General features: G+C 44.5%; 1 protein-coding gene across 13 annotated transcripts in view; it reads right to left on the minus strand.

Annotated features, from left to right (window-relative positions):
- Nucleotides 1-27,742, minus strand: part of PTPRT (protein tyrosine phosphatase receptor type T) — a 1,093,025-nt gene that overhangs the window by 587,744 nt on the left and 477,539 nt on the right. For all 13 annotated transcript variants that reach the window (XM_045981319.1, XM_045981314.1, XM_045981318.1 and 10 more), the window contains exon 7: nt 23,474-23,767. In XM_045981319.1, coding sequence (XP_045837275.1) covers nt 23,474-23,767 — 294 coding nt within the window. The remainder of the gene's footprint in view (nt 1-23,473; nt 23,768-27,742) is intronic.

Consider the following 27,742-nt stretch of genomic DNA (forward strand, 5'->3'; position numbering starts at 1 on the left):
TTAGAGAGAGCTCTCCCCGAAGTCCTGCCCACGGCTCCACTTACACCTCACCGGTCAGAATGTGGTCACGTGGCCACACTCAGCTGCAAGGGGGGGGGATGGGAAATGTAGTCTTTTATCTGGTCACATGGTTGCTAGAATAAAATCAGATCTCAGTAAGGAAGAAGGTGAGAACCATTATCAGTTAGACGACTAGCCATTTCTTGCACCTAGCTCACATTTTATAGGTAAGAAAGCAGAGAGAAGTTAAGAAACTTGCCCAAGTGAACAGTAGAACCAGGAGTAATGAGCCAGCTTTTCTCAGCCAATATCCAACCTGCTTTCCTAGCAGCATACCTTCTGAAGGGTTGAGGCTTTCACAGAAGTCACCAGAGGCCATTAACAAAGCAATATCCGCCACCCCCCCCCAACACCTCCACCTTCTCAGACTCATCAGGATCATGAACATCACTCCGAGTTTCAAAAAGAAATCTGTTGCCTCCATCAATCATGGAAAACAACTGGTCAGTCACTTGCAGGGGCGGGGGCAGTGTCAAATCAGGGGCTGGACTAAATCAGAATTGACCAGTGGATTCATTGCAACCATCACCTTGACAGTTCCATGCGACACCATCACAGAAGCTAAGGTTGCTTTTATTCTCTGCTGCTTGCTTTTCTGTCTTGGCTTTGCAGTGACAAGGCAGAGGTCATCTCCTCCATGGCGCTGAGACCTCTGAGAATACTTATGCAAGATAAGGCACGAGGGAAAAAACAATTTCCTTCCAATATCCTTAGCTTCTTGGAAAGGCAACTACAGTGGAGAAAATATTTATCTCTGCTACTGTGGCAAAGAATGACAAGATACCGCGCAAATTGCCTCACGTGCAGTGAGAAAATAACCCAATTAAGAAACCCCAGGGACACTTGGATTCCTGTGTGCAGATCTCCATTTCTCTGGTTAAGCTCCTCTAGAAAGGCCCCCAAACATACTGAAGTTTCCTTTATTCCCTTTCTTTCCGAATGGGTCCTTTTACATGTACAACTAAATGGTTCTTGTAATCTGAATGAGATTAGATTATGAAGAATTCTATAAGCAACAAGCATTTTGATAAGTAGAGTGGGTTTGGTATATATCATTGTAAGAGAAGACTGGTAGGTGCCTTCACAGAGAGGAAGTCTCGGAGGGAAGGCACTAGATGACACAGAAGTCCTACCCGGGCTCAAACAGGAATTAAAGAACAAGTCCAAACGTCATGCGTGAAAAAGTCAGACACAAGAAAACCTGAGCGTACGATGAATCGATTGCTGTCATCAGGATCAGTACACATTTGTCCATCTCTATGTGCCAACACCTGTGTTAGGTGTTTTGAGTCCTTGGTCCAAGCCTAGGATGTAGTCATATCTTGTTCCCATTTTACAGAAAAGAAAATGGAGGCTCAAAGACCTTAGCCAACAGTCCTTAAGGGACAGAGACGGGCATCAGTCTGGAGTCCACTTGCTATGACTGCAAGCCCAGTGAGGTTTCTCTGCCCAGAAGAGTGGTCTCCTTCTCCAGTATGTTACTGACAACATTCAAGAAAGGTGATACTGCGTTCACAGGACAGACCTGAGGTTTTTGCCACGCTCCAGGGCTTGGGTCTGCCACTCATCAGCTCATTAGAAGACGAATGACTTCTTCTGAGCTTCTTCCTCATCTTTGAAAACAGCATGACACTACCTCCCCAGTCGCTATTCATGTTTAATTTAAAAATTGCATAAAAAATATTGGCCATGGATTCGGCTTCTATTCTATTCTAATGACAAAAATGGCCTATGAAACATCCATTATAAAATCAAGGTTCCTGGAGAGAGTCCTTCAGGAGCAATGACCTGCTCTGAATACTCATTGCCATTTACGAGGTTTGTCCACTCCATCACTCATTAATCCATCAGCCTCTCCCTAACTACTTTGCTAAGCACTAGGGGACCAGAGCCTCAAAGACACTGTGGTCCCCCCCACACTTGTGTGCTGAGGGGCAGCACACAGAACTTGTGTGCTTATTGACTCCTGGCCTGTGTACTGTGATGGCCGCCATGGCTCCCCAGACTATTCATGCCACACCCCGACCTGCCACCAGGCTGAGTTCCTGCTTCCCTCTTAGAACGTCAGCCTCCCCTCCCTGCTCATGACACGGGACCTCTAGAAACCTACACTGCCAATCCTGCCCGTCATATACCTGTCTTCTCTGCCAGGGAGGCTACAGAGGACTATGACGCCCATGGAGCCTCTGACAGTGGGCAAAGTCAGGGCTTGATCTCTTGCCAAGGGTGATTCCCCAACCTGCGGGTCACCTCGCCCATCTCTATGTAACGTCACTTCATGCAGATATCCTAAGCAGTGGGTCCCGTTCACACCGGGCACATGTGATGGAAGGGTTTAAACAATGGGTCTCAACAAGTCTGGCAACGCGGGGGCCTAGTCCTGAGCACCTTATGAGAGGTAAATTCCTCCAGCCCTCCTTTTCTTCATGGTAACTCCCCAGGACCAACCAGGGCTCCCCTCATGCTATGAAGCACTGAGGGTCTGCAACTGTGTGTCAAGTCCCGTGCTCTGGGCTAGGGACACGCCGGGTCATAAGGCTAACACATCCTCAGCCTTAGGGGGCCTTACAGCATCCAATTCCACGGGATTAAGTCACAAGGGGGGGAAATGTAGATGGGCCTATAATCAACAGGTGCATGGCAGACGGTGGCTAAGCAGTGAGGAGGAGCTAAATGTCAAGTGAGGGGAAGGCAAGGCCATGTGTGAGCTTCACAGGCCAGTCTGGTTCTGGAGTCTCCCCTCACAAAATATTAAGTGACCCACCTTCTACCTCCAACATCAACAATCATACTTTTTGTCATAAAATTATTTTGAAATACTTAAAAAATAATTTTGCTTTCCGTATTATTTCTCTCCTAGTAACTCAGTAATTTGTCATTGCCTATGGATTCTCCAATCACTTGATTCCTTTGGGAATTGTTCATCTGTGAGAAAAGCTAACCTAGAGTTTATTGTTAAGCATAAAGAAATGTTTGAACAGTAAATTTGACTATATATATTTATGTTATATATATATGTATATATAAAATAAGCATGCAGGTGTATTTCTTAGATATATTATTAAATGCGGATTAGCTTCAATATAGTTTGGCTTACATATTTTTGAATCAACAAATTGCTTCTCTGTGTGTTCAAATATTTCTATAAGCACTGAAATCTCTTGGCCACAATGTTTAAAGACAAAGAGCTTAGAAAAGGGGGAGGGCAGGACAGAGGAGGCTGGGAAAGCTAGTGAAGGGTCCTGAATGGCAGGGAGGCTATGGATGCCACTCTGTGGGTAGTAGGAGGTCATGGGAATGATGTCAGCTAGGGGAGAAAGAGAGCCAGATGTTCACTGGAAGGGCCACGTTAGCTGTCCGGTGGAGGATGGATGGTGGTGAGGACACGCAGTGGGGAGAAGCAGGACTGTAAGCTGGGACAGGAAAGAAAAGGCTGGTGATGGGTTCAGGAGAGATGTGATGCCCTCCTTGGGATGTACTTCCAGAAAGCAAGAAGTTATTCATACCCAAGAATTTCTACAGAGAGGAGTCATGGGCATGCCAAAGAGTGTTACCTTTACAGACTGCTCTCAGCCCAACACACCCGGGCAACAGCAGCTGCCCACAATCACCTTTTTTCCTGAATACCTATTATGTTCTGGAGACTTGGAATGACTCTTTACACACACCTGCTCTTTTGAGGCTTGCAACAACCCAAGAAGATGAAGGCTCTTATTTACAGATGAATTTATAGATGAGGAAATGAAGGTCTAGAAGAGTTTAGTAACTTGACCAAGGTCACATAGCTAGTAAGTAGTGAGATGAGAATCTGAACTGGGAAAATCACACTTTCCCCACAATGCCCTTTTGAACCCAAAAGCCCACTCATGTAAGGGCAAGAATCTCACTATTATTAGCACAGAAGAAAGATTTATAGACAACGTCTTATTGCACTATGGCTCTAAACACTTCAATTCATTGAGACTATGAATAGTCATAAGAGTATGACTTCATCATGACAATCCAATGGAACCTTTGAGGTCATCTGTATTTAATCCTAGTGGCAATGGGATCCGTAGATGTCTCTTCCGCCCAGAAAGTGTCTGTTGAAATGGGCCAAAAAGGGAAAGATATAGAAGGAGCAAAATGAAATTACATGTAAAAATACAACACAGCGTACTAGAAAAATAAAGAAGGAGTAGTATCTGCCTCAGAAATTTACTGAGTCTCAAAACCTGGGATGACAAGGATGGGTAATGGATGCAAAAGCCAAGGTGAGAGCTGAAGGAAGTGAGGCAGCTTGGAGTCCCAGGTCACATGTGCGGACAGTAGGAAAGAGCTGGAGAAGGAGCAGCTGGAAGGGATAAGCAGGGAAAATGCACCATCTTACAGCTGATCAGATGTGAGAGCAGAGGGAGAAGAAGGAAGGGTCCCCAAGTGACTCCGAGTTTTGGAATGGGGTATGCAGACTGTTTCTGGCGCTCCACCTGCGGGACCGCGGTAGGCACAGGACAGGCAGGAAGAGAAGTGAGGTGTATAGACACGAAGCCCAGGAGAGTGAGATGGCAACGTGTCTGTAACCCGTTGAAGCCAGGTGGACAGGTAATGTATTTAGGGAGGCTAATGTGTAATGAAGAGAGAACTGAGCAGAGGACAGAACCCCAAGAAACACCAAGCACAGAAATCAGGGAATCAGTGGACCTATGATACTATAAGCAGGTCCTCGAGCTACATGAGCTGGACAGAGTTTTTATTTGAAAAACGGAGCCGACAACGCAGGCTTCAGGAGGTAAAGGTGTAAGTCTTCTCTACGGGCCCAGGCTAAGTTGGGGTTTTTCTAGCATGTGAAGGGATGGCTGTGCCTGAAGAGAAGGAAATGCTGTAGCAAGACAGGAACGCTCTAAGGGGAAATGGCAGGATGGGTATGGAAGGGGAAATGTCAGGTGATAAAAATTCAGAGCCTGCCTAAGCTGAGCCTAAAGACAGATAAGAACGTGCAAATATTTGACATGTGTTAATGCCAACAAGGGAGAGAACTGATTCTGTTCCAATTAGAGGGCTGTGACTTGTGAGTAATGATAAGAAATAAAAGCCATTGATTATCAGCCGCAAACACCAAACCACTTGTTTGCAGAGTTATTGTCTCAGGGAAATGGAGAAGAAGAAAGAGAGAATGTAGACTTGTAATAGCTATAGATGCGAGGCCCGAACAAAGCTGCTCATCCACTGTCGAGGGCAGGCTGCGGACTGACCCAATTTTTGAAGAATCGTTTCAAAGTCTTGAAATTGCTCACTGATCTGGCAATGACCCTTCCAGGAATTTATTTATTTATTTATGCATTCCAGGCAAAAGGTATGTGCACAAATCGTGTCTACAAAGATATTAATTACAACTCTTGAAAAAAATTAGAAAAGACCTAAATGTCCAGAAATACAAGTTAAAATACAATCGATGGGGGGCACCTGGGTGGCTCAGTGGATTAAGCCACTGCCTTCGGCTCAGGTCATGATCTCAGGGTCCTGGGATCAAGCCCCACGTCAGGCTCTCTGCTCCGCAGGGAGCCTGCTTCCTCCTCTCTCTCTGCCTGCCTCTCTGCCTACTTGTGATTTCTCTCTGTTAAATAAATAAAATATTTAAAAAAAAATACAATCGATGGTATACCCACATGACAGTGTACTGAGACTTTAGTTAAACAACATTTCCAGGGCACCCGGGTGGCTCCGAGGGTTAAGGGTCTGCCTTGGGCTCAGGTCATGATCTTGGGGTCCTGGGGTGGAGCCCAACATGGGAGGCTCCCTACTCAGCAGGAAGTCTGCCTCTCCTCCCGCTCATACCCCCTTTCTCTCAAATAAATAAAATCTTTTTTTCTTTTTAAAGATTTTATTTATTTGACAGACAGAGATCACAAGTAGGCAGAGAGGCAGGCAGGGAGAGACCGGGAAGCAGGCTCCCTGCCAAGCAGAGAGCCGGATGCGAGGCTCAACCCCAGGATCCCGAGACCACGACCAGAGCCGAAGGCAGAGGCTCAACCCACTGAGCCAACCCGGTGCCCCTCAAATACATAAAATCTTTTTTCTATCTATCTATCTATTTGACGGAGAGATAGATCACAAGTAGACAGAGAGGCCAAGCAGGCTCCCCGCTGAGCAGAGAGCCGGATGCGGGACTCCATCCCAGGACCCAGGGATCATGACTTGAGCAGAAGGCAGAGGCTTTCACCCACTGAGCCACCCAGGTGCCCCCAAATAAATAAAATCTTAAAAAAAAAAAAAAAACCACAACATTTCTACTTCCTCACCCCTGTTTTACCTTAGATCCTATACCATTCTGGCTTCCTCCATTTTGAACCCCTCAACAGCTGCACCAGTGACTGCCAGGTTGCCAGATCCAAGGGGACCCTTGTAGAGTAGAGCTGCCTGGACCTTCAGACTGTGGACAGCATCCCCCACCCTCAGTTTTGCTCTTGCCCCCAAAGCTCCACAATTTTTTCCTGCCTCTCTGAGCTGTGGCTTCACCTTCTGCTTTTGCTGGCTCTGCCTCAGCAATCCAGCCTCATGCTGGTGGTAGCAATCCTCCTCGGGGCTCGCTTTTGTTGTCCCCACACACTCTATCTAGGCTGATCGCATTTACTATCAGGGCTTGGGGTGGGGGGGGCATTCTCTGCTTCCCTGGAAAACTATGCATTGTCTGTGGTGCCAGCTTCCCTGTTATCTGATTCTGATTCTAAAGGAGCTATTTTATAGCTCTGCAAATTGGAGATAACTGCCCACAATGCGGAATCATTTTTGTCTATACACATGCAAATGGTTCTGTCTGAGGAGGGACAATCTTCCCCCTCCCCAAGGGAGGAAAAAAAAAGCCAATGTTGCCTTCATTTGCCTATTCCTGTCAATATTCCTAATCTATACAAGTCCTAGTTTTGGATTTGCCTGTGTACTGTAACACCTTACCAATTCCCTTGTGAATGAATTTAATAAAATCAGGCTCGTATTTACATCTCTATGAGAATTACAATTTCGTCTTTTCTTGAAAATTATCTTTTAATGGTCTTAAGTGATATCTAGAGCCAAAGAGCCTGAATGTGTGTCTCCATGTCTGACCACCCTCCCATCTCACTGATTTGTACAAATGCAGAACTGGTTTCAGTGCTTGGCCACAGTTAGTTCTATAAAGTTGCAAGGAATTAGCAAATGTGGAACCACTGGGTTAGGTTCCTGGAAGCCTCTTACACAACATTTTTGTCAACTAGTGAAAACATAACCCTGTTATACACACACACACACACACATGTATGTATATGAATGGACACACATATACATACACACACTATATAAACTGTAATATAGGGATGCCTGGGTGGCTCAGTTAAGCATATGCCTTCAGCTCAAGCCATGATCCCATGGGCTCCTTGCTCAGCGGGGAGCCTGCTTCTCCCTCTGCCTCTGCTGCTCCCCCTCCTTGTGCTCTCACTTGCTCTCTATCTCTCCCTGGCAAATAAATGAAAAAAATAAAATCTTAAAAATCCTAAAAAGGGGAAAAAAAATCCTAAAAAGGGGCGCCTGGGTGGCTCAGTGGGTTAAAGCCTCTGCCTTTCGCTCAGTTCATGATCCCAGGGTCCTGGGATTGAGCCCCACATCGGGCTCTCTGCTTGGCGGGGAGCCTGCTTCCTCCTCTCTCTCTCTCTGCCTGCCTCTCTCCCTACTTGTGATCTCTGTCTGTCAAATAAATAAATAAAATCTTTTTAAAAAAATCCTAAAAAATACTACAACATATATAACTCTATATGACCTATTAAACTGTAAATGAACTATATAAAATATATATATAACTATAGTTAACTCATTAACGTTGACCTCACGGCCAACAGCTCTGTAACTCAGCCTGAACAAAGCTCACCTAACACATGCATTTTCTCCGTAAGGCACCTCAGTCTTCTTGCTCTCAGGAACACCAGATAGCACTTCAGCAGTATACTTAGGGACAACTTTTTTTTTTTAAGATTTTATTTATTTACTAGAGAGAGCAAGCAACAGAGAGATCATGAGCAGGGCTAGGGGAGCAGGGAGCATTGAACCAGGAGACCCACATGGGGCCCTGGGGCCCCAACCAGGACCCTGAGATCATGACCTGGGCTGAAGGCAGACGCTTAGGGGCTGGCCTGAGCCACCCAGGAGTCCCACTTAGGGACTATTTTAAACAGCACCATCACCAACAAAAAGCACAAAAGTGAGAAACACAGGGCACTAAACATAACCACAGAAAGGTAATTTGTTTATAGAGCAACACCTTGTTTGTCCTCAGTCGGGAATGGAAATTTTTCCAGGACTCTGCACCTGTTTGCAAATGACCATGGAACATGAGTACGAATTTTGGTGTCACAGTCACACTTTAGCGAGTAGACAACTGTGCAAACACAGAGTCCCCAAATAATGTAGTTGGACCATATTTCTGCATCCATATATTAAATGCAACATACACCTCTCCTAACAGTCTTCAAGATCCATAAAAACCAAGATCACGTCTATTTTATTCATTATGCCACACACTGAAGGTCAAGTTCCATACCTGAAGTTATTCAGGTATGAAGTTATTCAAGACATGTCTAGATGAACTGAAGTAGAGAAAAAAACAACATGGGAAAGTATTCATTAGACATTTGTTAAATAAAGCAACTGGTTACAGAGCAAACGTGTACATGTTGGCTCAAGTTTGTCGAGGGAGATGAACATTAAAAGAAACAAGAACCCTAACTGGAGGAGTTACACCAAAATTTGAAGTAGTTATCTCTGAGTGCTGGGGTTTATTCCTTTTTAGTGTTTTTCTGTATCCTCCAAGATAAAAATACTGTCTTTCATCATCGCTACAAAATGCCATTAAAAAATGACTACCTGCCGTAACCTTCCCACCACGTTGAGTACAAGCTGGAACAACTCCAGGCATCAGAGTCTCCCTAACTGGAGAGCAAACTTCTTGGTCAGTGTCCGCAGCCTGCTCACATGACCAGTTTCATAGCTCATCCCCCCGGGTCAGCACTCTCCAATGTCATCTCTCTCACCTGGTGTCTTTGGAAAATACGTGGCCAGAACGAAGTGTCATGCTCTTGGGGTATTTCATGTGTCATATTACAAGTGTCCTGCTGCTCACTGATTCTGAATCCTAAACCCCCCAAAATACAGAATATTGTTTGTTACCTTTATCGTCACACCTAATTGAGAAGGCACACCCATCCATTCCTCAAACCTCTGTATAAGCTGGCCAGATGCTGGGGTGAAATGCACAGGGCTCTGTCCTCAGGGAGTTCAGAATCTAGCAAAGCTCAGGACAGGCGGACAGCCCTTTGCTGCCTGCAAGAGGCCTCCAGGTGTCCAAGCTGCCTCGCTTTGATCAGATGCTTTGGTGTGGGCATAGTAGTCAAGGACATGTACTAACTGTAAAAGGCAATTAAGGGTCACATTATTGACTTCCTTCTTCTCTGGGATATTCCTCTGGGCTCAATTTTATTGTGTTTAGTTCATACTGTCCCATATAAACTAGTCTGAGCCAAGTTTAAATGGATTTGCTGCTTAACCTTCAAATAAAAAAAAATAATAATAAACATTCAATTAATCAGAACCTGCCTCCTCTGCCCCACCCCTCTACATTTCCCCCAGGCCCTGTGGTTAACCCAATATTCACAGCACAGAGAAACCTTCTGTAGTGGCCAAAGGGCAGGAGTCTGAAGAGCTTGGGGTCAGAAGATGTTATTTCACAGCTATCTTGAGATTTGAGATTTAGGGAAAGTCCCTTAACTCCGGAGAACCTCTGTGTCCCTGTGTCTGCTCACAGCAGAGATCAATGGAGATGGTAGAAAAGCTCTAGAAACAGCACTGGGAATAATTTGCAAACACTGGCAGTGCTGGCTACTGGGGCAGGACTGGAGCTTTCCTCCCAAACGGAGTCTCCCTAACTGTGGTCTGGGTGTCTGCTCGGCTGCTACGTCATGTCAAGGGATTTGCAGTTAGGGCCCCCATTCTGACAGACTTTGTTTGGAGAAGCTTCTTTGGGCCAGGGTCCCAGCTTCCTTCCCTTCTTTCTCTCTCAAGCAGTCCTCATCCTGCCTCCCCAACCACTCAATGTCTGGGACACTCTGCGCTTATTGCATCAGTGGTGCTGGGAGAACGGCTCTCACAGATGTAAACGGAGTTGAAACCTCACCATGTACCCAAGACAAAAGTAAGTACATGAGTTAAATGGAGAACATGAAACTATTAAAACTACCAACTTGGTAATAGTATTTTATTGCTGAGTCATGATGCCAGGTTGCTTCATTTAAATTTTTGTCTGTGTATTTCTGATTTTCCAAAGTTTCCACAGTGCACACATATATCTTCCCAATATACATTCAACACCTATTTACTGAGTGCCTACATGTACAGGCATGATGCCAGATACTAGCGACCAGAAAAGAAGCGGGTACTGTCCTCGGGGAGTGCAGCCTAATGGAAGGGGCATGTAAAACAAAGACACATAATCAGATGATTACAAATTGGGATACATTCTGTGACGTGTTATAAATGATTAGTGAGGGACATTGTAGGAGACTTAGATAGAGCAGGGCACAAAGCAAGCTCTCTCTGTGAAGTCAGGAGGATGGTGGGTCAGCGAGGGAAGAGAGTTCCAGGGAGAGGGAGCAGCTCCTGCAAAGGCAGGAGGCAGCAAGGAGCTTGGCCACCGGGTTTTGAGGAACAGAATAAAGACCAGCGTAGCGGCCGGCACATTTGAGGCAGGCTGAAGAGAATGCAGAAGCAGAGGTTGTAGACAGACTTGAAATACCATGTCATGCCTCTGAAACTGGCAAATTAAAAAAAAAAAAATCATAGTCCACAATTCTGACAAGGTTACACTGAAAGCGCTCATATCATTATAAAACAGCATAGTTATTTCACTGAAAACCATCTGTGAGATGTAGCAGAAGCCATAAGGACGTCTCTACCTTTTAATACCTGACTCTTTGAAATTTAGTCTAAGAAAATAATTCCAGCAGCAGCACACAGGTTGGAAGAGGACGACACTTTGGAAACACCCAAATATCCAACAATACAGGCATCATTTAGCAAGTTATGGTAATTAAACTCTAAGGGACACGATGAGCCATTAAAACAATATTGAAAACTCCTTAAGAACCTGTAAAATATTAACTTTATGGTGCTGAGTGACAGGAGAGGGCTATAAATGGCACATGGGGCATAATTACATGTTAAGAATGGGATCAGTGATTGAAGGAAATATGCACCAGCAAATATATATACATATATTAATTGGTATATGGAATGTAAGTTCTCTTTTCAAAAATGTGCTCTGGTGTCCATGCTATTTCATTTTTTACAAGTACGAAGATCAAGAGGACAATAGAGGAAGTGTGGCAGCAGCGGTCCCCACATAGCTGCAGGAGCCCTGGACACAGCTGGGAAAAGGGCTGGTTGGACGAGGTGCATATGCCCTCAGGGATCCAAGACATCCCCAGCTAGGGAAATTTATATGGCAATTTAGGATGGACAGGCTTTCCTTGCTGGGTCCTGAAAGATGACTCAGCTTCCACTCTCAGCAACTCCCACAGCCCCCCCTTTAATTATCTCAGAATGACTGGGGGTTAAGACAATGGTGGGTGTGATGCAGAAACCGGAACTGACACCGACTTCCTTCTCTCATGATGTGTACAGTCAACTCCTTTCCTTTCGAGCACAAGTGGCTACCCTTTGTGCTCCTTGAGCCCACTGCACTGAAGGTCTTTGGGCTCACTGGTTAGGAGGGCTTGGAGAGGGAGAGTCTCCAGGGTGTTCGACTGCCGAATCTCCCATTAACTAAGCACCTACTACATTCAGAGCATGGTGCCAAACATTATACTTATATGGCCAGGAGGGTAAAAGCAGGAATTAGAGTCAGACTGCATGGGCTCTAGCCTTAGTCACTTCCTAATCATGATTTGCAACAGAATACTTAACCTCTCTAGACTTTGGAAGTGATGGTGATGATGTCAACTACCTTCCTTGTGGGATTGCAAGCAGACTGAGTGCATTATTAGCCATCATTAACATCAATGACCCTAATTTCTACGCAATTTGGTAAGCAGTATTATCCACATGTAATGGGGAAGATGGTTCAGAGAAGTTAAGCCAACTGCCAAAAGCTGCCCAGCATCCTAATGACAGAACCTGAATCCCAAGCCAGATGGTGCAAACCCCTAATCTGACTGTCCCCCACTCCATGTGAGCACAGCATGAAGTTGTGTTTGCATCCCGGGGCTCAGCAAGTATGCGTACCTTCCAAGAATGTTGATGATACATGAACGATGATAAAAATAACCTCTCACTTTTATATAGAGTGCTTTACTATGTATAACTACTTTTCACATTCACATTTGACTCTGAGGCGGAAACCTACATCTCATTTGTATACATTTTATACAATACAGCGAAACAGAAACTGTTTACAGTGGCGCACAACTTATTGAATATATATCTTTACATATATACACATATAAATAGCATATATAGGGTCTGTGTGACTGTGCATGCATGTGAGGGCTGAGAAATTAAAACACTTTTTTTTTTTTTAAAGGGAAGGTTGTTCTCACTGAAAAAAAGAATTTGATCTCAGCATTAGCCGCCCTTTCCACAATCCTTTTTAGTGTTCACTTCAATGCAAAAGGTATGCAAAGGAAGGCCTGGAGCTGAAGTTGAAATCAATCAGGGGAAAGGGAAACTGCTCTGCAAGTTCGAAGACTTTGTATCACCTGGGCGATCTGGGAGGGAGAGAAGAACATGAAAAATCCCAGCCCACTGCTAGGACCTTTAAGTCTACAGAAGGATTTCAAGTTGTTTCCTGGGTAGCTGAGCAAGGCAATCCTTTGCCTGTGTTCCACCAAGCATCGAGAGAAGAAAAGAGCCTTGTGTCCATGCAGCTGTGGGAGAGTGGTGGAGAGAGACCGGTTCCCTATTTGGGCCAGTTGGGACAGCCAGGAGAAACAGTGATGCTCTAGAACTCAGGGCAGGCAGCGAATGGTGCAGGGTGGAGGGGGGGGGCGGGGGCACATGGGGCATAATTACATGTTAAGAATGGGATCGGTGGGGGGCGCCTGGGTGGCTCAGTGGGTTAAAGCCTCTGCCTTCAGCTTGGGTCATGATCTCAGGGTCCTGGGATCGAGCCCCGCATTGGGCGCTCTGCTTGGTGGAGAGCCTGTTTCCCCCTCTCTCTCTGCCTGCCTCTCTGCGTACTTGTGATCTCTGTCAAATAAACAAATAAAATATTTAAAAAAAAAAAAAAAAGAATGGGATCGGTCGGGATGGGGATGGGGAGAGGGGTCAAGTACTCCTCTGGGAATCTAGGGGCCATGATCAGACCAGGTGCAGGATTTGCAATGGGGAATTCTGGTCAATACTTCATAGCTCTGATAAACTCACCAGCTGATACACGGGCTGCATATTTATACTTCAAAAAAAAAAAAAAAAACTGGGATGGTAATTACATATGCAGTTTTGCAAGCTGATTTTTTTTTTAACTTATCATTATATGAACACTGACCCATGCCATTAGATATTCTATGAAATAACATGGTTTGTAATGCCAGCATAGAATTCACTGTGTGCATGCACAAGAATTTTACTTAACTACGCTCCTATTGTTGGGGCATTTAAGTGATTTCCAAGTTTTTGCCCTTCTAAATAATGCAGTGATGACCTCCATGTATACAGCTCCTTTTGTGCAGCTCTGATTATTTTGTTAGAAGAAAAAAAATTAGCGAATTGGCCTCTAAAAATGCTGTGCCGGTTAACCCACCTGCAGAAATGTCTCGGAGAGCCTGCTTCATTGCTCCTTGCCAATGCTAATTTTTACCCATTAAAAATAGATATATTTAGGTAATCTTATAGGTTAAAAATGCACTTAATTTGATTGTGACATTGGATATTTTAATTTTATTTAAGATTTTATTTATTTATTTGACAGAGAGAGACAGCGAGAGAGGGAACACAAGCAGGGAGAGTGGGAGAGGGAGAAGCAGGCTTCCCCACTGAGCAGGGAGCCCTATACCGGGCTCAAAGCAAGGCTTGATCCCAGGACCCTGGAATCATGACCTGAGTCGAAGGCAGACTCTTAACAACTGAGCCACCCAGGTGCCCTGACATTGGACATTTTAAATTTGTTCTTTCTTTTTTTTTTTTTTTTTTGACAATTACCTGTCAATACTTTTCAGCCTTTGATTTCTATCAGTATACTGACATTTTTATTGTCAGAGTTCTTTTATGCAAGAATAGTATCCCTTTCTTCTCAGTATCTGCCCTAATTCTTCTCAGTGTAAGCCAGCTTACCCATTTGCTTTTTGCGGTTTTTTAATATAGTATAGAAGTTTTTCTTTTCCTTCTTTTCTTTTTACATAGTAAAATCTGTAAACTAGGACTCAATGGCTTATTTGTTTGCTTTCAGTGAACTGAAAGGCCCTCGTAATAAAAGAACAATATTTAGTTTCTTCTGGTTCTTGCTTTTTTTCTGCTTTTAAGTTCTTAATCGATCCAGGATTCATTAAGCATAATACATATGCAATGCATTTTATTTTTTCCAAATTATTAACTGATCACGAATAGACTATTTGTTATTGATTCTCCATTCATATAAATGCTCACAGCTAGTTTCACTACATACTGGATTATTTTCTGGGCTTCGATGATTATAGCTATGACAATGTTGAGACTTCACAGTGACGTGCCCCCCACAACATTTTTTTAAAGCGTTCTAATACCTCCTCCTCTGTATTATTTTCAGACCAATTTTGAAATCACTTTGTCAAGTGCACAAAGAATCCAGGTTTTGACCGCAATTGAGTTAAACCCATAAGTTAATTCAAGGAGAACTGATACCCTCACAATATTAAATGTGTGAATCCAACTATATGACGTGTCTCTCCATTTATTCAGGTCTTGCTTTATCTCCCTCAGTAAAGTGTTATGGATGTGAGTGTTTTCTTACATAGTTTCTGAACATGTCTAGGTTTACTCTTAACCATTTATAGTTTAATTGCATTTGAGAACAGGATACATTTTATTATATTCTGTATGGTTATTACTGGCATACAGCTATTGATTTTTATTTATTTGCTTTGTGTCTGACCATACTACCAAATCTCTTGGTAATCCTGATAACTTCTTTTCATTTCATTTATTCTCTAGGCTTTGAGGTTGTAAGAATATTTGCTTCTGGAGGAAAAAAAAAAAAAGGTGCCTTTTCCGTTCCTAGCTTACTAAGAATTCTGATCAGTAACGAAGGCCGATGTTTGTTTGCTTTTTTTCCAAATTACTTTTCAGCCCTTCTGGAGATCAGATGGTTTTTATCCTTTGACCTACTGATATGAGGCATATACCAATAGTTGTTCTAGTATTCAAAATCTTTCATCAGTGCCTTTCTGGAACAAATCCAACTTGGTCATGGAGCCTCATGCTTTCATAATGATGCTGGATTCTGGGGGTCATTTTAGAAACAGCTTGATCTTTGTAGCTATGTAGTTCAATGTTCGGTTCCCAGCTAGGCCACCTGGTCAGGTATATGGCTTTGGGTAAGTCACTCAGCTTCCAGACAGTCAGTGGAGGAAATTATACCTGCCTCATTAGGTTGCTACAAGAATTCCAAGTAAAGTCCTCAAACAACCTCCATGCCATGCCATGGGCGTAACCACAGAAACTCAGACTCCGGTAACTGTGGTTCTCATTATTATAATCATCCATTTCCTTTGTGTTGTTGGCTCACGATTTCTACAGGCAGAGGAAATGACCACCTCCAATTTTAATGTATTGGGGAGCTATTTTTTTAATCCAGCAAGTTTGATAAACAAAAAAGAAAACAAATATATTAGCTTTTATTATCATCAAGACCTCTCCGTGGCTCACTTTTTCTTCTAATCTCGATTTTCAAGGTTAGAAAGAACCAGGGAGTATTTACCAGGGTATGTTTGTTGACTTATTGTACTTTACCCTCCAGGCCCTAGTTCTCTAGGGATCACAGGAGAGCAGAAAAATCTAAAAGTAACAGGATGTTTAATAAGGTTTTTCTTGTTACTTGGGAATTGTACTTAAGACTACAAAACTAAGAGGTTTAAGGAGTAAGTTAAGACCACGTTCTTCTAGGAACAACTGAGGCACTTCCAGATGTCCTTTTTGAGACTGTAAGAGGCACCCAACTGGGCCCACCCTCTCCACTCCAACACCACACTTGGCCCACACAACAAGGAGGCTGCGTAGACTGGAAGGAGAAACTCCCAGAGGTTGTGAATACAGGTAAGGGAAAAAAGCTTTAGCTTTTCTCTTCATCTTTCCTAAACCATATGTTCACATATGACATCTACGGGACATCCAGCTGTAGATGTAATATGTGCAGAGGGAGGGAGGGGAGGGTCTGCGAGAAGAGGAGAGGGACATCTCATGCCCCAGCAGATCCCTGCTCGTGTGCAGACACCCCTTGGCTCATGCAGCAACCCCTGAACCAAGTATGGTGAGAGCAAGCTTTCTCCCCCTTTATCCCCTCATCTCACCACCACGGTCCTAAGCTCCAGGGGAGGAAGGAGGCACAGAAGCAACAGAGGACGCACAGAAGGAAAGGGAAAGTGGAAGAATGAGTATCACTTCTCCAAATCACTGTGCACAAGTGGTTGTCATAATCCATCTTCTGTGGGTGCCCCCGTCTGAACTCCCCGGCATGACTCGGGCAACAATGTCCCTGTGAACAGGGTACAGCATGCATGGAAGACCCTCTTCCCCATCTGTCTCGGTGCTCGAGATTTCTCTCCACTGGTCTTCAGATTTTGCTTTGGTTCTGGGTGGGCTGGTGATTTGACTCCTACTGGTCGATCCTGCTGTGCTTCCCTAAGGCTCATGGGTAATTGCACCAGGATTATGGCAGGGCAGAGGTGGGAGTTAGATGTCTGGGCCCATACCACCATCCAACTCAGAAAAAAGTCCCATTTGCTTCTAATTCAGAGCCCTCAGAGTTAGGCCAGGTAAAACTACCCCTATTGAAGCTGAGGCTCATAGAAATTTAAGGGGAGGGGGTAGCAAAAAGGCTAGTTACATGGCTTTGTTCCATTTTCTAGACCCTCCGTTTCTTTGTCTCTTTCTCTTCTTCCTCTCTACCCTAGAACTGCAGGCTGGCCTGAAAACCCAGAGCCTGCCTGAGGATGCTCACTGAAGAGTAAGGACTTACCTCCACACCCTGTTTGCACGTTCTCATCCTCACAAGCCTTAGCTTCCCAGAAAAGAGGTGGATCTGGATAACCCGCTTCTCTCTCTCACTTGGGACTAAGACCAAATCAGAAAAAGCCCAACTCCTATCTCCCCCACAAGCTCCAGACCCCATTATCAGGTACCACTGCACCCCACAAACACACATCAAGAACCACAGAGCACCTGCAAAGCCTCTCCTTTCACATCTTCCCTGCAGCTCAGAGCCGCTGTGCTCATCGCCTGCTGTCTGAGAAAGGAAAGACAACAGCACTAGAGAAGTCCTTTAAAACAGGGGCCATTGCACCAGAATGAAAGCAATCAGTTTAGATCCCGACACCCTTCTTTCTAGGCCTGAGGACTTTTTTTCTTCCAAATAATGTTCATTAAAGGGCTTCTATGTTTCGAGTTCTCTGCTAGGCTTCTAACTTTTCTCACTGAGGCTTCCCAACAAAACAGGGTGTTGTAATCTCCTGGAAATGAAGGAGAGAAGCAGAGCCTCAGACAGGTGCACAGACATCCAGGCACCGAGTACCAGCTGGAAATAAAAACCAGATTCTTCTTGGCTCTAAAGCCCCTATTCTTCTCACTCAATTCTAATGATGACTCTCACTTCACTGAGCCCAGCAATTTGAATTTCTCCTTTTTATTCCTTTAGAGAAAAGAGACAGACACATATCACTTCAAGTAGGAATCCATAAATATGTAAATAAAATCTAATGTGCAATCAAACCTCAGGTGGAGGGAAGAAGAAGAGGGCTCTTCAAATCAGCAGTGTGTGTCACGTTTCGGGCTGTACAAAGTCACTTTCCACTTGGAAAACCTGAACTCTGCAAGCCCACAGTGAAGTGGGTGCCCAGGCAAGAGGGCCTCTGATTTACAGGGAGTAAGCAATCAGGTGTGTGTGGGGGTATGGGGTTATGATCACTTGGCTTGCCAGATTATTGATTTGTGTCTCCACAACCAAGAAGTGATGGTGATTGTGAGAGTCTGGCTCAAGGAGGGCTTCTGAGGGTGAAGGGAAGAGATTTCCAGAGCATAAGAGATAACTTTGAGTTGCTGAGGACCTGTTTCCGAGATAAGGAGGAATGTGTCTCCTGAGAGTAAAACCAGATCCATACATTAAGTGGGTGTTGCACAGAGCCAGGTTTGGGTGACAATGAAGGAGAATTTCTTCTGTCTGATGCTGTGTGAGAGTTTCAAGGCATCAACAAGCAGGTGCTCCGGCCGTTAAAAGTGGCACCTGGAGAAAAGATGAATTGGACCAGGGGTGTATCTGTACCTCTCATCTCCCTGGCCTTCCTCACTTGCTGGCCCTGGCCCCCATTCTCAATGCCATTGACCTTGGTTCTCCTTGTGAAATCTGGGTATCTATGTTAGCAGCCTGTGTTCTTTTGAACATAAAGGAGACTCGGCTCCTACATAGGACCCCATCCAGAGTTTTGTGATAACCAGCTAGAGTTAGGTAGAGAATAGCAGTGAACCCCCGGGATCCGCCGAGTTAAATGGTCTGCTACGGAAGAGCTTGGGCTTCCCATCAGAGACAGCACTCAAGGTGAGGCTGGGTCGGCAGCAGATAGCCCTCCTAGCACCCATTCCTGGATGTCTGCTGTTGGAGATGTGCCAGAGCAAACCAACCACGTCTAGATAAGAAAACCTTCCAGAGTCCAAACCAGGATCATCAGGTTCTGAAATACGATTTCCCATGAGATGATGAAGAACGAAAGAATACAGTCCACCCCTTCACCTGCCGGTCAGCCCGGAGACATGGACATATAAGACTTCCTGTTTTAACAAGTCACAATCACAACATCCCGAAGACTAGCAGCAACCAAGAATAATTTGTTTTATTACAGGCATCTGAAGAGTATTTTGAGCTTTTCAAAGTACTTTGATGTACATGATCACATATGCAGCCCACGCCTGTATCTCAGGAAGGATGGCAAATGATTAAACTGAGCAAAAGAACAAAATGATGGGTGAAAAAAAAAAAAAATGAATGGGGCATCTCCAGGGAATAGCATGAAGAAAGAAAATCAGACTGCTTTCATTGGTACTAAGCAGTCCCTTTGATTCTACAATCCAGGAGCCAACAGGTGGTTCTCAGGGAAGATGAAGAGGTAGCCCGCTCCTCTCTCCTGAGCTCCAGGTTTCCGGATGCCATCACCCGCTCTGCATCTTTACCCCAACACAACATCTTCAGACCTGAACTTGCTCCCCTGCCCTGAACCCTACTGTGTTTTCCATCCCAGAAAGCAATTCCACCACTCATCTCTCAGCCATCCAAACAAAAAGCCTTAGAGTATCATCTTCGGCCCTCTTCTCTCACCCCCACTTTCCCTATCTGATCATCTGTCCAGGTTCTGGCTTAATTGCCTTAAAGTCTCATTCTGAACTCCAGACTACTGGGCTAGGATGCTACTGTGTTGCCAAACTCTTGACCATCTCCACCCTTACTGGTGAGACCCCGCTCCTGATGCATCAAGGGTATACCTGGCTAGTGGCCTCTAGACCTAGAAAAACCAGAATACATCCCCACCTGCCCTTGCTGAATTGGCCCCCTGGTATCTTTCTGGGCTATCCCTGGGCTTGTACCCTGAGCTCCTGCTTTAAGCCTCTGCTACCAGCATCTAGCTCAGAGTCTGGCACAGGGAGGGGGCTCCGGAGTTGTCTGACGGGAAGGCCTGTGCTGTAGTGGGCTGGACCATGAGGCTGCTCTCCATAACTGCCAGTCTCCCTACCACTCGAGCCCATGCTCCAGAGGACACATGGAGAGGAGATTCCATCAAACCATGTGATGGGGAGTCTCTGGACCAAGAAGCTTAGCATTAAACACTGAACTGCTCTGGAATCTTGGTCTGATGATCCCGAGCCTTAGTCTTCCTCCTGTCTACCTCTCAGAGCTGCCTTCAGGATCAACATAATGGTGCATCACCAAAGTGGCATTCTTGGGTGGCACAGAGTACCAGCAGTTCTTCAACATGGGTGTGTCTCAGCATCACTCAGAGGGCTCATTCAAGGACAGATTTCTGGGCTCCACTCTGAGAATTTCCAAATCATTCGGTCAGGGCATGGGGGCCTGAGAATTTGCATTTCTAATGAGTGTCCCGGTGACGCTGACACTGCCGGTCCAGGACTCCAGTTTGAGAACCAGTGCTCCAGACCGTGTTAAGAGCGCTGCTTTCCACAGAAACCTGGTTTTTCTCCATGAAGCATGCTATTTCAATATTCGGCTTTATGTTTATGTTTTACCCTTTTTGCTGTTTTGCTGGAAATCTTTAACTGAGCCTGTAAATTCCTCTGGGCAGAAATTACACCTTCCACACTCCACATTCTCTCATTTGCTGTTTTGCAAAATAATGAGTACATTTCCAGTGTGATTAATAATAGAAAAAGGAAAGGGAGGGGGGGACTCAGAGTACCAACCCCAATAAACAGCATCCACAAATGGATACCAGCCCTGAAATCCACTTAAAAATTAATTATGAGTCAAAGAACATTCCACCATCAGTGGCAATGTGGGAAACAAGATTGTGTTCTTGATGACACATTTTGTAAAATGTGGGTTATTTAAGATTTTAGCTGTAACTTACTTAAACACCAACATTTTTTTTTTGAAATATAAAACCACAAACAGCATTTCAACTCATAATTTTTACAGTGATAGTCAGACAATTGTGTTTTCAACATGTAAAATCCATTACAGAGTCGTGGCAACAGTTTGCAATAGATTGTAAATTTTTATTGAGATGATCATCTTGCGATTGAATTTCAAAATGTATTATATGATCATCAGCAAATAAGTCCGTGGGGGCTGCTAAAGTACTTTGAGTATCATTTATAAAGATCAAAAACCCTGGAAACTCTTTGATGTACCCAGTGGAAAGAGAAAAGTCTCATTGGCAGGATCAAATCAATTACTTTTATGGATGAATATTGAATTGCGAAGCTGAGATAAGGTATTACCTAGTTTAATAACATAATCTTATGTCCTTCTAAAATAGTAGGTTTCATAATCGGGTTTCAATAAGGAATTTTGCAAAAGGCCCGCTTTTGAAAATAATCAAGAAAATGGCATTTCCATTTACTACCGTGATTCTGTAACATTCAAAGGCACATATTCCCAAGCAATGGACATGCTCACAACCTTGGGTTCCATACCATCGAGATGCACTACGGAAGTACTTCAGAATGATTACCGTCAATTCTCTTATAGCTCTTGTTTCGACAACATGAATGTGTTCCAACGTGACTGACACGTTAAGGGACAACTTGAGCATAGCACGAGTGTCACATCTGCTGTGTGTGAGTCTGTATAGAAAACACTACCAAAGCAGAAAACTGCACCCAGCTCAACAGACCCACACAGGAACAACCCACCTCAAACGACCACCTGCTACGTCCACTGACCGGGACACGCTATGAGCCACATCTGTCCCCGACGGGTGTCACAACTTTCCACCACCTTCAGAAAGCACCCTTCACCACCACTGCTGCCCGCAGACTGCAGTCTTTCAGACACACACTTCCAAATCACACGTGGCTCCCTTCAAGGAAATGCCCCGTGTACACTGCAGGATGAAGGCATGTCCTAGACCATTAGCATGCGGGACACCGTGCCGTCACTTTACTTTCCTCTCTTTTTAAATGTGTCACAGATGAAGCAGGAGTGTTGTGCCCCGATCCTACTTTTTCCCATTACCCTGATGGGTTTTTCTGTATAACTTTCCATACCGCAGTGATTTTTAGGGACACAGATGTCACGTTATAGTAGAACTAATTGTATTTTGTTTCGGTTTTTTGTCCCATGGGGTCGCTGTGCTGACAGGTTGCTCTCCCTCCCCTCCCCGCCAGAAGCCATCAGTGACTCTTTTCCCAGTGCAAGCCAACGGCTCATGCCTCCGCTTCCCTGCCCTGTGCATGGAAGCTCTGTATTCTGCGCTGACGGCACATACCTCTCTGTTTTCCCTGTGCAGTGACTGATGATCGATGGCATCGGAAAAACAGAGTCGGAAAAACTCGAATGCAAATTCTGACTGTGCCACTGGTCAATTCTATGACTTCGGACAAAAAGTTTAAAAATATTGGGTCTCTACTTCTTCATGTATAAATGAGATAAAAGTACTCACATCAAAGGGTTAGGGGAGAAAAATGAGATAATATAAATAATGTGATACGAAGGAAAAACAAAACAAAACAAAACAAAACGCTGAGTTCTTTTAACGTCTTGAGTTACAGTCGGAGCTGGAACATCTTAGGGATATAGTCAGGGATACAAACCCAGCCAGTGCCCCTGCAAGAGCACGGAGTCCCCAGGAATTCAATACAGTTGGATCAAAAGAACCCTTTCAGACCCGGTCCCAGACACCACACTCTTAAGCAGCATCCAAAAACCTGAGAGAAATGGCTAGAGCCAGAAACCTCCTGAGTACACCGAGCTGGGATCTTCCAAAGATACAGAATCCAGATGACCCTTGGAGGGAGAGTCCTGGTCCAGACTCTCAGGTTGGAATCAGGAGGCTCCAAGGGATACAGAGCCAGAAAGCTCTTAGGGACTAAAAAGGGACCAGAATCCACTGAAAGACACATTCAGGGCCAGGAGATACTCAAGATAGAGTTGGCACCAGGAAACCTTCAGAGACAGAACAAGGACCAGGAATCCTCAGGGAAAATATGAAAACCAAGGGATCATTAGGGTCACAGACCCAGCCAAGGGATCCTCAGGGACAAAGTTAAAATCACAAACTCCTTAGATATATAATAAGAATCAGAAGCCCTCAGGGATGTAGTTCAAACAAAGCCTTTACAAGGCATACAGGGCCAGGAGCCCTCAGAAACACAGGACCAAGAGCCCTCAGGGACACTTTTAGCACTAGAAGCTTCAGACATATGGAGACACCAGATGTCCTTGCAGAGACAGAAACAGTGTCCCACCGGAAACGCTGTCAGGACCAGGAACATCTCCCTGACATATAGCTGGAGTCAGGTGGCCCTATGACTCAAGGTCAAAACCAGGCCATCTCCAGAGTTACCACCAGAGCCCCGAGGTCCTCTAAGGCACGACCAAAACCCTGACTGTTGCTCTCTACCACAGGACTCACACTTCCATCAAAGAAGTGTCGGGATGATTGTCACAGAATGCCAAGAGAAGGACCAACTGCCCAACCTCTCAAGATAGTCATAAAGTTCTTACCTGCACACTTGGTTCTGGTGGTGAGGGGAGGCCCTGGTGGTCCCGTGCCTCCCTCCCCTGGTCGCGTGAGCAGCACCCGGATCTCATACTCCACATCAGGGTCCAGATGCCACAGCTTATAGTTGGGAGAGTCCACTATGTGGGTCTCGGCCCAGGTGCCCGTGGTGGTGCGATATTCTACCTCCTTCAGGATGATGGGGCCATCGCCGATGATAGAATTGGCATTTGGCTTGATCCACAGGTATGTGGCCCCGACAGCCAGCAGCTCTGGGGGGGCGATGGGTGTGGGAGGCTCTGGAAGACAAGCAATCAGCAAAAGGATGTCAGACCCAAGTAGTTTACAGAGAAGAATCCAAACACGTAAGGACAAGGACAGACTTCCAGAGAGAGCAGCTCAGATCCCTTTCTTAACTCCATTCATGTCCTACTCCAATTTCCATGATTTTGTATGTAAATACCTGAGTCGGTATTTCTTCCCCCACACTACCATATCTCCTTCATTTAAAGATAAGAAAGAAGGCAAGCAATAGTGGGTAAATAGTTTTTCTAGAACACAGACGACAAAGATCCTGGGTTAATATCCTGCTTTCTATCCTCAAATGAGAACATGCCTTTATAGAAGAAGAGGTTGGTTCAAAGCCCAGGGGAGTCTGAGATTTACAAATATTTCTTTCATAGCAACACACAGGTTGTTAGTGGAAGTTCTCCCCCAAGTAGTGCTAAGAGCCTAAGTAGCAAAAGGATGATGGCACGGCAAAAATTCAGCTTCTTCCTCAACTCCAGCAGGTTCCCTCCAGCAGGGAGAATGTCACTGGTACAGTGGCCACTGTGGGAATAGAAGGTCAAGGGAAAAGTCATGCGGCATTATCTTGCATCAGCTAGGAGTTGTCCCACTCCCATTAAGTTCTATTTCTTCAGCTAAATAAACGAGAATTTGGGGTGTCTGGGTGGCTCAGTGGGTTAAAGCCTCTGCCTTCGGCTCGGGTCATGGTCTCAGGGTCCTGGGATCGGGTCCTGCATTGGGCTCTCTGCTCGGCGGGGAGCCAGCTTCCCCCTCTCTCTCTGCCTGCCTCTGCCTACTGGTGATCTCTTTGCCAAACAAATAAAATCTTTAAAAATAAATAAATAAATAAACAAACAAACAAACAAGAATTTCAAAAGCCCTTAAGGGAGTCTTTCTGGCAATTCTTAGCCAGAAATTTAATTTCTGCAAAGCTGCAGAAATTAACATTAACTTTGTATTTCCTATTTACCAAGAAATCGCACATGCATTACTTTGTGCAAATCTTAGGACATTACCACATCCATTTCGATGCATGAAATCCAAGAACCCAAGCAATGAGGTCACCTAACCGAGATCATGAAGCCAGTAAGGCCGGACAGAACCCACATCTCTTATGCATTCCCAGCCCAGTGGTTCCCTTGGAAAGCTGCTTGCCTCTAGCTGTCCATTTTCTAAAAATCAGTGTATATACTTGTTATTTTCTCCTATAGCAAAAAAAATAGCAGTGAAACAATAAAGAAAGTAAGAATAAAGAAAAAATAAGTCCCCTTTCCTACCACCCAATATAATAGCCAATTTTATTTCTCCATGTTCCAATTTGTATTCATATATTTAAGCCCTTTTCATAAAGCTACAACAACATATAGACCCAATGTTTTTATCTCCTCACTTAGGGCTTTCTAAAGACCTTGTAGAGGTGCCTGGGTGGCTCAGTCAGTTGAGTGTCTGCCTTCAGCTCAGGTCATGATCCCAGGGTCCTGAGATGGAACCCTGCATTGGGCTCCTTGCTCGATAGGGAGTCTGCATCTCCCTCTCCCTCTGTTCCTGCCTGTGCACTCACTCACTCACTCACTCACTCCTTCTCTCTCTCAAGTTTTAAAAAAAAAAATCTTTAAAAAAATTTTTTTAAATTTTGTTTACAACATGGATTTTTTAGATTAATTTCACTTTATTTTAAAATTTCTCTTACTTTTTTAAAAATTATGTTCCATTAGCCAGCATATAGTACACATCATAAGTTTTTGTTATAGTGGATTTTGTCATCACGATCTTAAATAGCTACAGAATCACAATAAGTAATCTCAAATTGTTGGGTACAGGAGTTGTTCCAACTTTCGCTACAGCAAATAATGTTGCAATGAACATCTCCGTACAAAGGACTCCAGTTTTTCCTGTTTCATGTGTTTTTGGAATCAATTGCCAGAATTGGGATCTGTCAATGGATACGAACAAGTTAGTGATTCTTGGAGTAGGATTAGGAAGTGGAGGGTGAAAGGAGGCATCTGGGAGTGGAGTGCAATGTAGATGAGCTCAAGAACTTTTGGAGGACCTCTGGGCTATTCGGGGGGTAAGGCAGGTACGGGTTTCGTCTGGAACTCCGGTGAGAGCCTCAGGATAGATCAGACTCTTTCCGTGTTTGTTGTTGTTGTTTTTAAGATTTTATTTATTTATTTGACAGAGAGAAAGAGAGAGAGAAAGATCACAAGTAAGCAGAACAGCAGGCATAGAGAGAGGAGGAAGCAGGCTTCCCGCTGAGCAGAGAGCCCGATGCGGGACTCGATCCCAGGACCCTGAGATCATGACCTGAGCCGAAGGCAGAGGCTTAACCCACTGAGCCACCCAGGCGCCCCCCCTGTTTGTTTTTTAATTAATTACCTAGCCACAAATATTCTCCAGAGACAGAATAATTGCTATGAAACAGAGGTGGACAATATTTTCTCAGTGTGACTTGGAGCAAATCTTAAGGGACAACTTCAGATTGCCCTATTATAACTTGCCATTTGGTCAGAGAAGGAAATTAAGCAGATTAGTCAAGCTAGATGCTTTTCTTTACAAAGCCATGAAGGTTATTACTCAAGGCCTTGTTATCTCAAAGGTGTTTGCAAATTGATTTTTGGATAATTTGTTCCAGGTAGAGAAGTTAAGTTGGCAGGCAGATCATTTCTGGGCTCATCCTTTGTGCATTTTAAATATATAGACCCTCTGATCATCCCTGTCAACTCTCCAGAGCTCCCGTCAGTTTCCAGGGAGGCCGCAAGGGTGGTATTTGGTGGGTCTATGACGATTCTGCCCAACTGCTTAACGTAATTACTCACAGGCTGGCCCTGGACAGAATTAAGAGCAGCAGACTTTAGTACTTTGGGGCTTGAGCAAGTGGCCACATTAAGCTCTCTCCCATCGACTTTACACCACGGTTTTTGCTCTATTTCAGGCATTAGCAGTAAATTGCTGACCACCAGAAAGAAAATAAAGTATCAATCTTTCCAAATATTCTCGGTTTCTTTTCACAAAATTCCGATGGTAGGTACAATATTGTAACAAACATTCCCTGGAGTAAATAAATGTCTCCATCTCAAATGACTTACTGGTTCGCATGTCCCTGTGCAGACTAGCCAATGAGGTTCTCCCTCCCTCGGTCCCATCAAGAATATATCATGAAGTACATCACAGAGTTCAGCTACTTGGCTCCAAGCAGCCATCAGATTATTGTTTTGTTTCCTCTTTTGTTAGGAACCACTGATTTATAATTGGCGTTCTTTACAAGTCACACGTTCGAGTGATACAAAGAGAGAAGTAGGCATGAGACACATAATTATTATTATTTTTTAATTTATTTTTGGGGGGTAAGCACCCCCCTTTTTAAATGAACAGAAAGACCGTGTTTGTCAGTTCTCCTCTTTGACATGAACTGTTGAACCAGACAGTGCAAGAAGTCGAGGAGGCCAACTAATCCAATAGCCAGAGTCTTCAGAAATGAAACCAAGGCCTGGGAGGGCTGATGGCTTGTTAACTAGGAGGAGGTCAGGGGCCAAGCAGCATTCCTGCTCCTCCCTTTATCTTCTTGTACTTCAGATGTTTAAGTAATTAGTCAGAAAGATCATTCAGGGTTGTCTTTCCTAGTAGGTTTTAACTTTTGAGGATGCATAGGCCCTTGCAAAGATCTGGTGAGAAATTCCAGCCTCTCTCCCCAGGAAAATGCGCATAAGTCTATCACTGAGAGTTATGCCCACCATTTCAGGCATTCGTGAACCCTTCTGAAGCCTAGGAATGAAGCCCCAAAGAGGGGATGTTGAGAAGAAAGGAAAAGCACAGAAATCCTGCTGACAGACCACACGCCCATAATAGCCCACAATTCTTTGGGACCCTGAAGCCACCCTTTGTTCCAGTCCATAGCAGGGACTAGAAGTTGGGAGTACCATCATGTACGGCAATGGCACTTGATGTTATGTTCCCCATCTAGTGCTTCCAGGTTCCCATGGTCCCAA

This window comes from Meles meles, chromosome 16, assembly GCF_922984935.1.
Source record: "Meles meles chromosome 16, mMelMel3.1 paternal haplotype, whole genome shotgun sequence".
NCBI classification, from domain to species: domain Eukaryota; kingdom Metazoa; phylum Chordata; class Mammalia; order Carnivora; family Mustelidae; genus Meles; species Meles meles.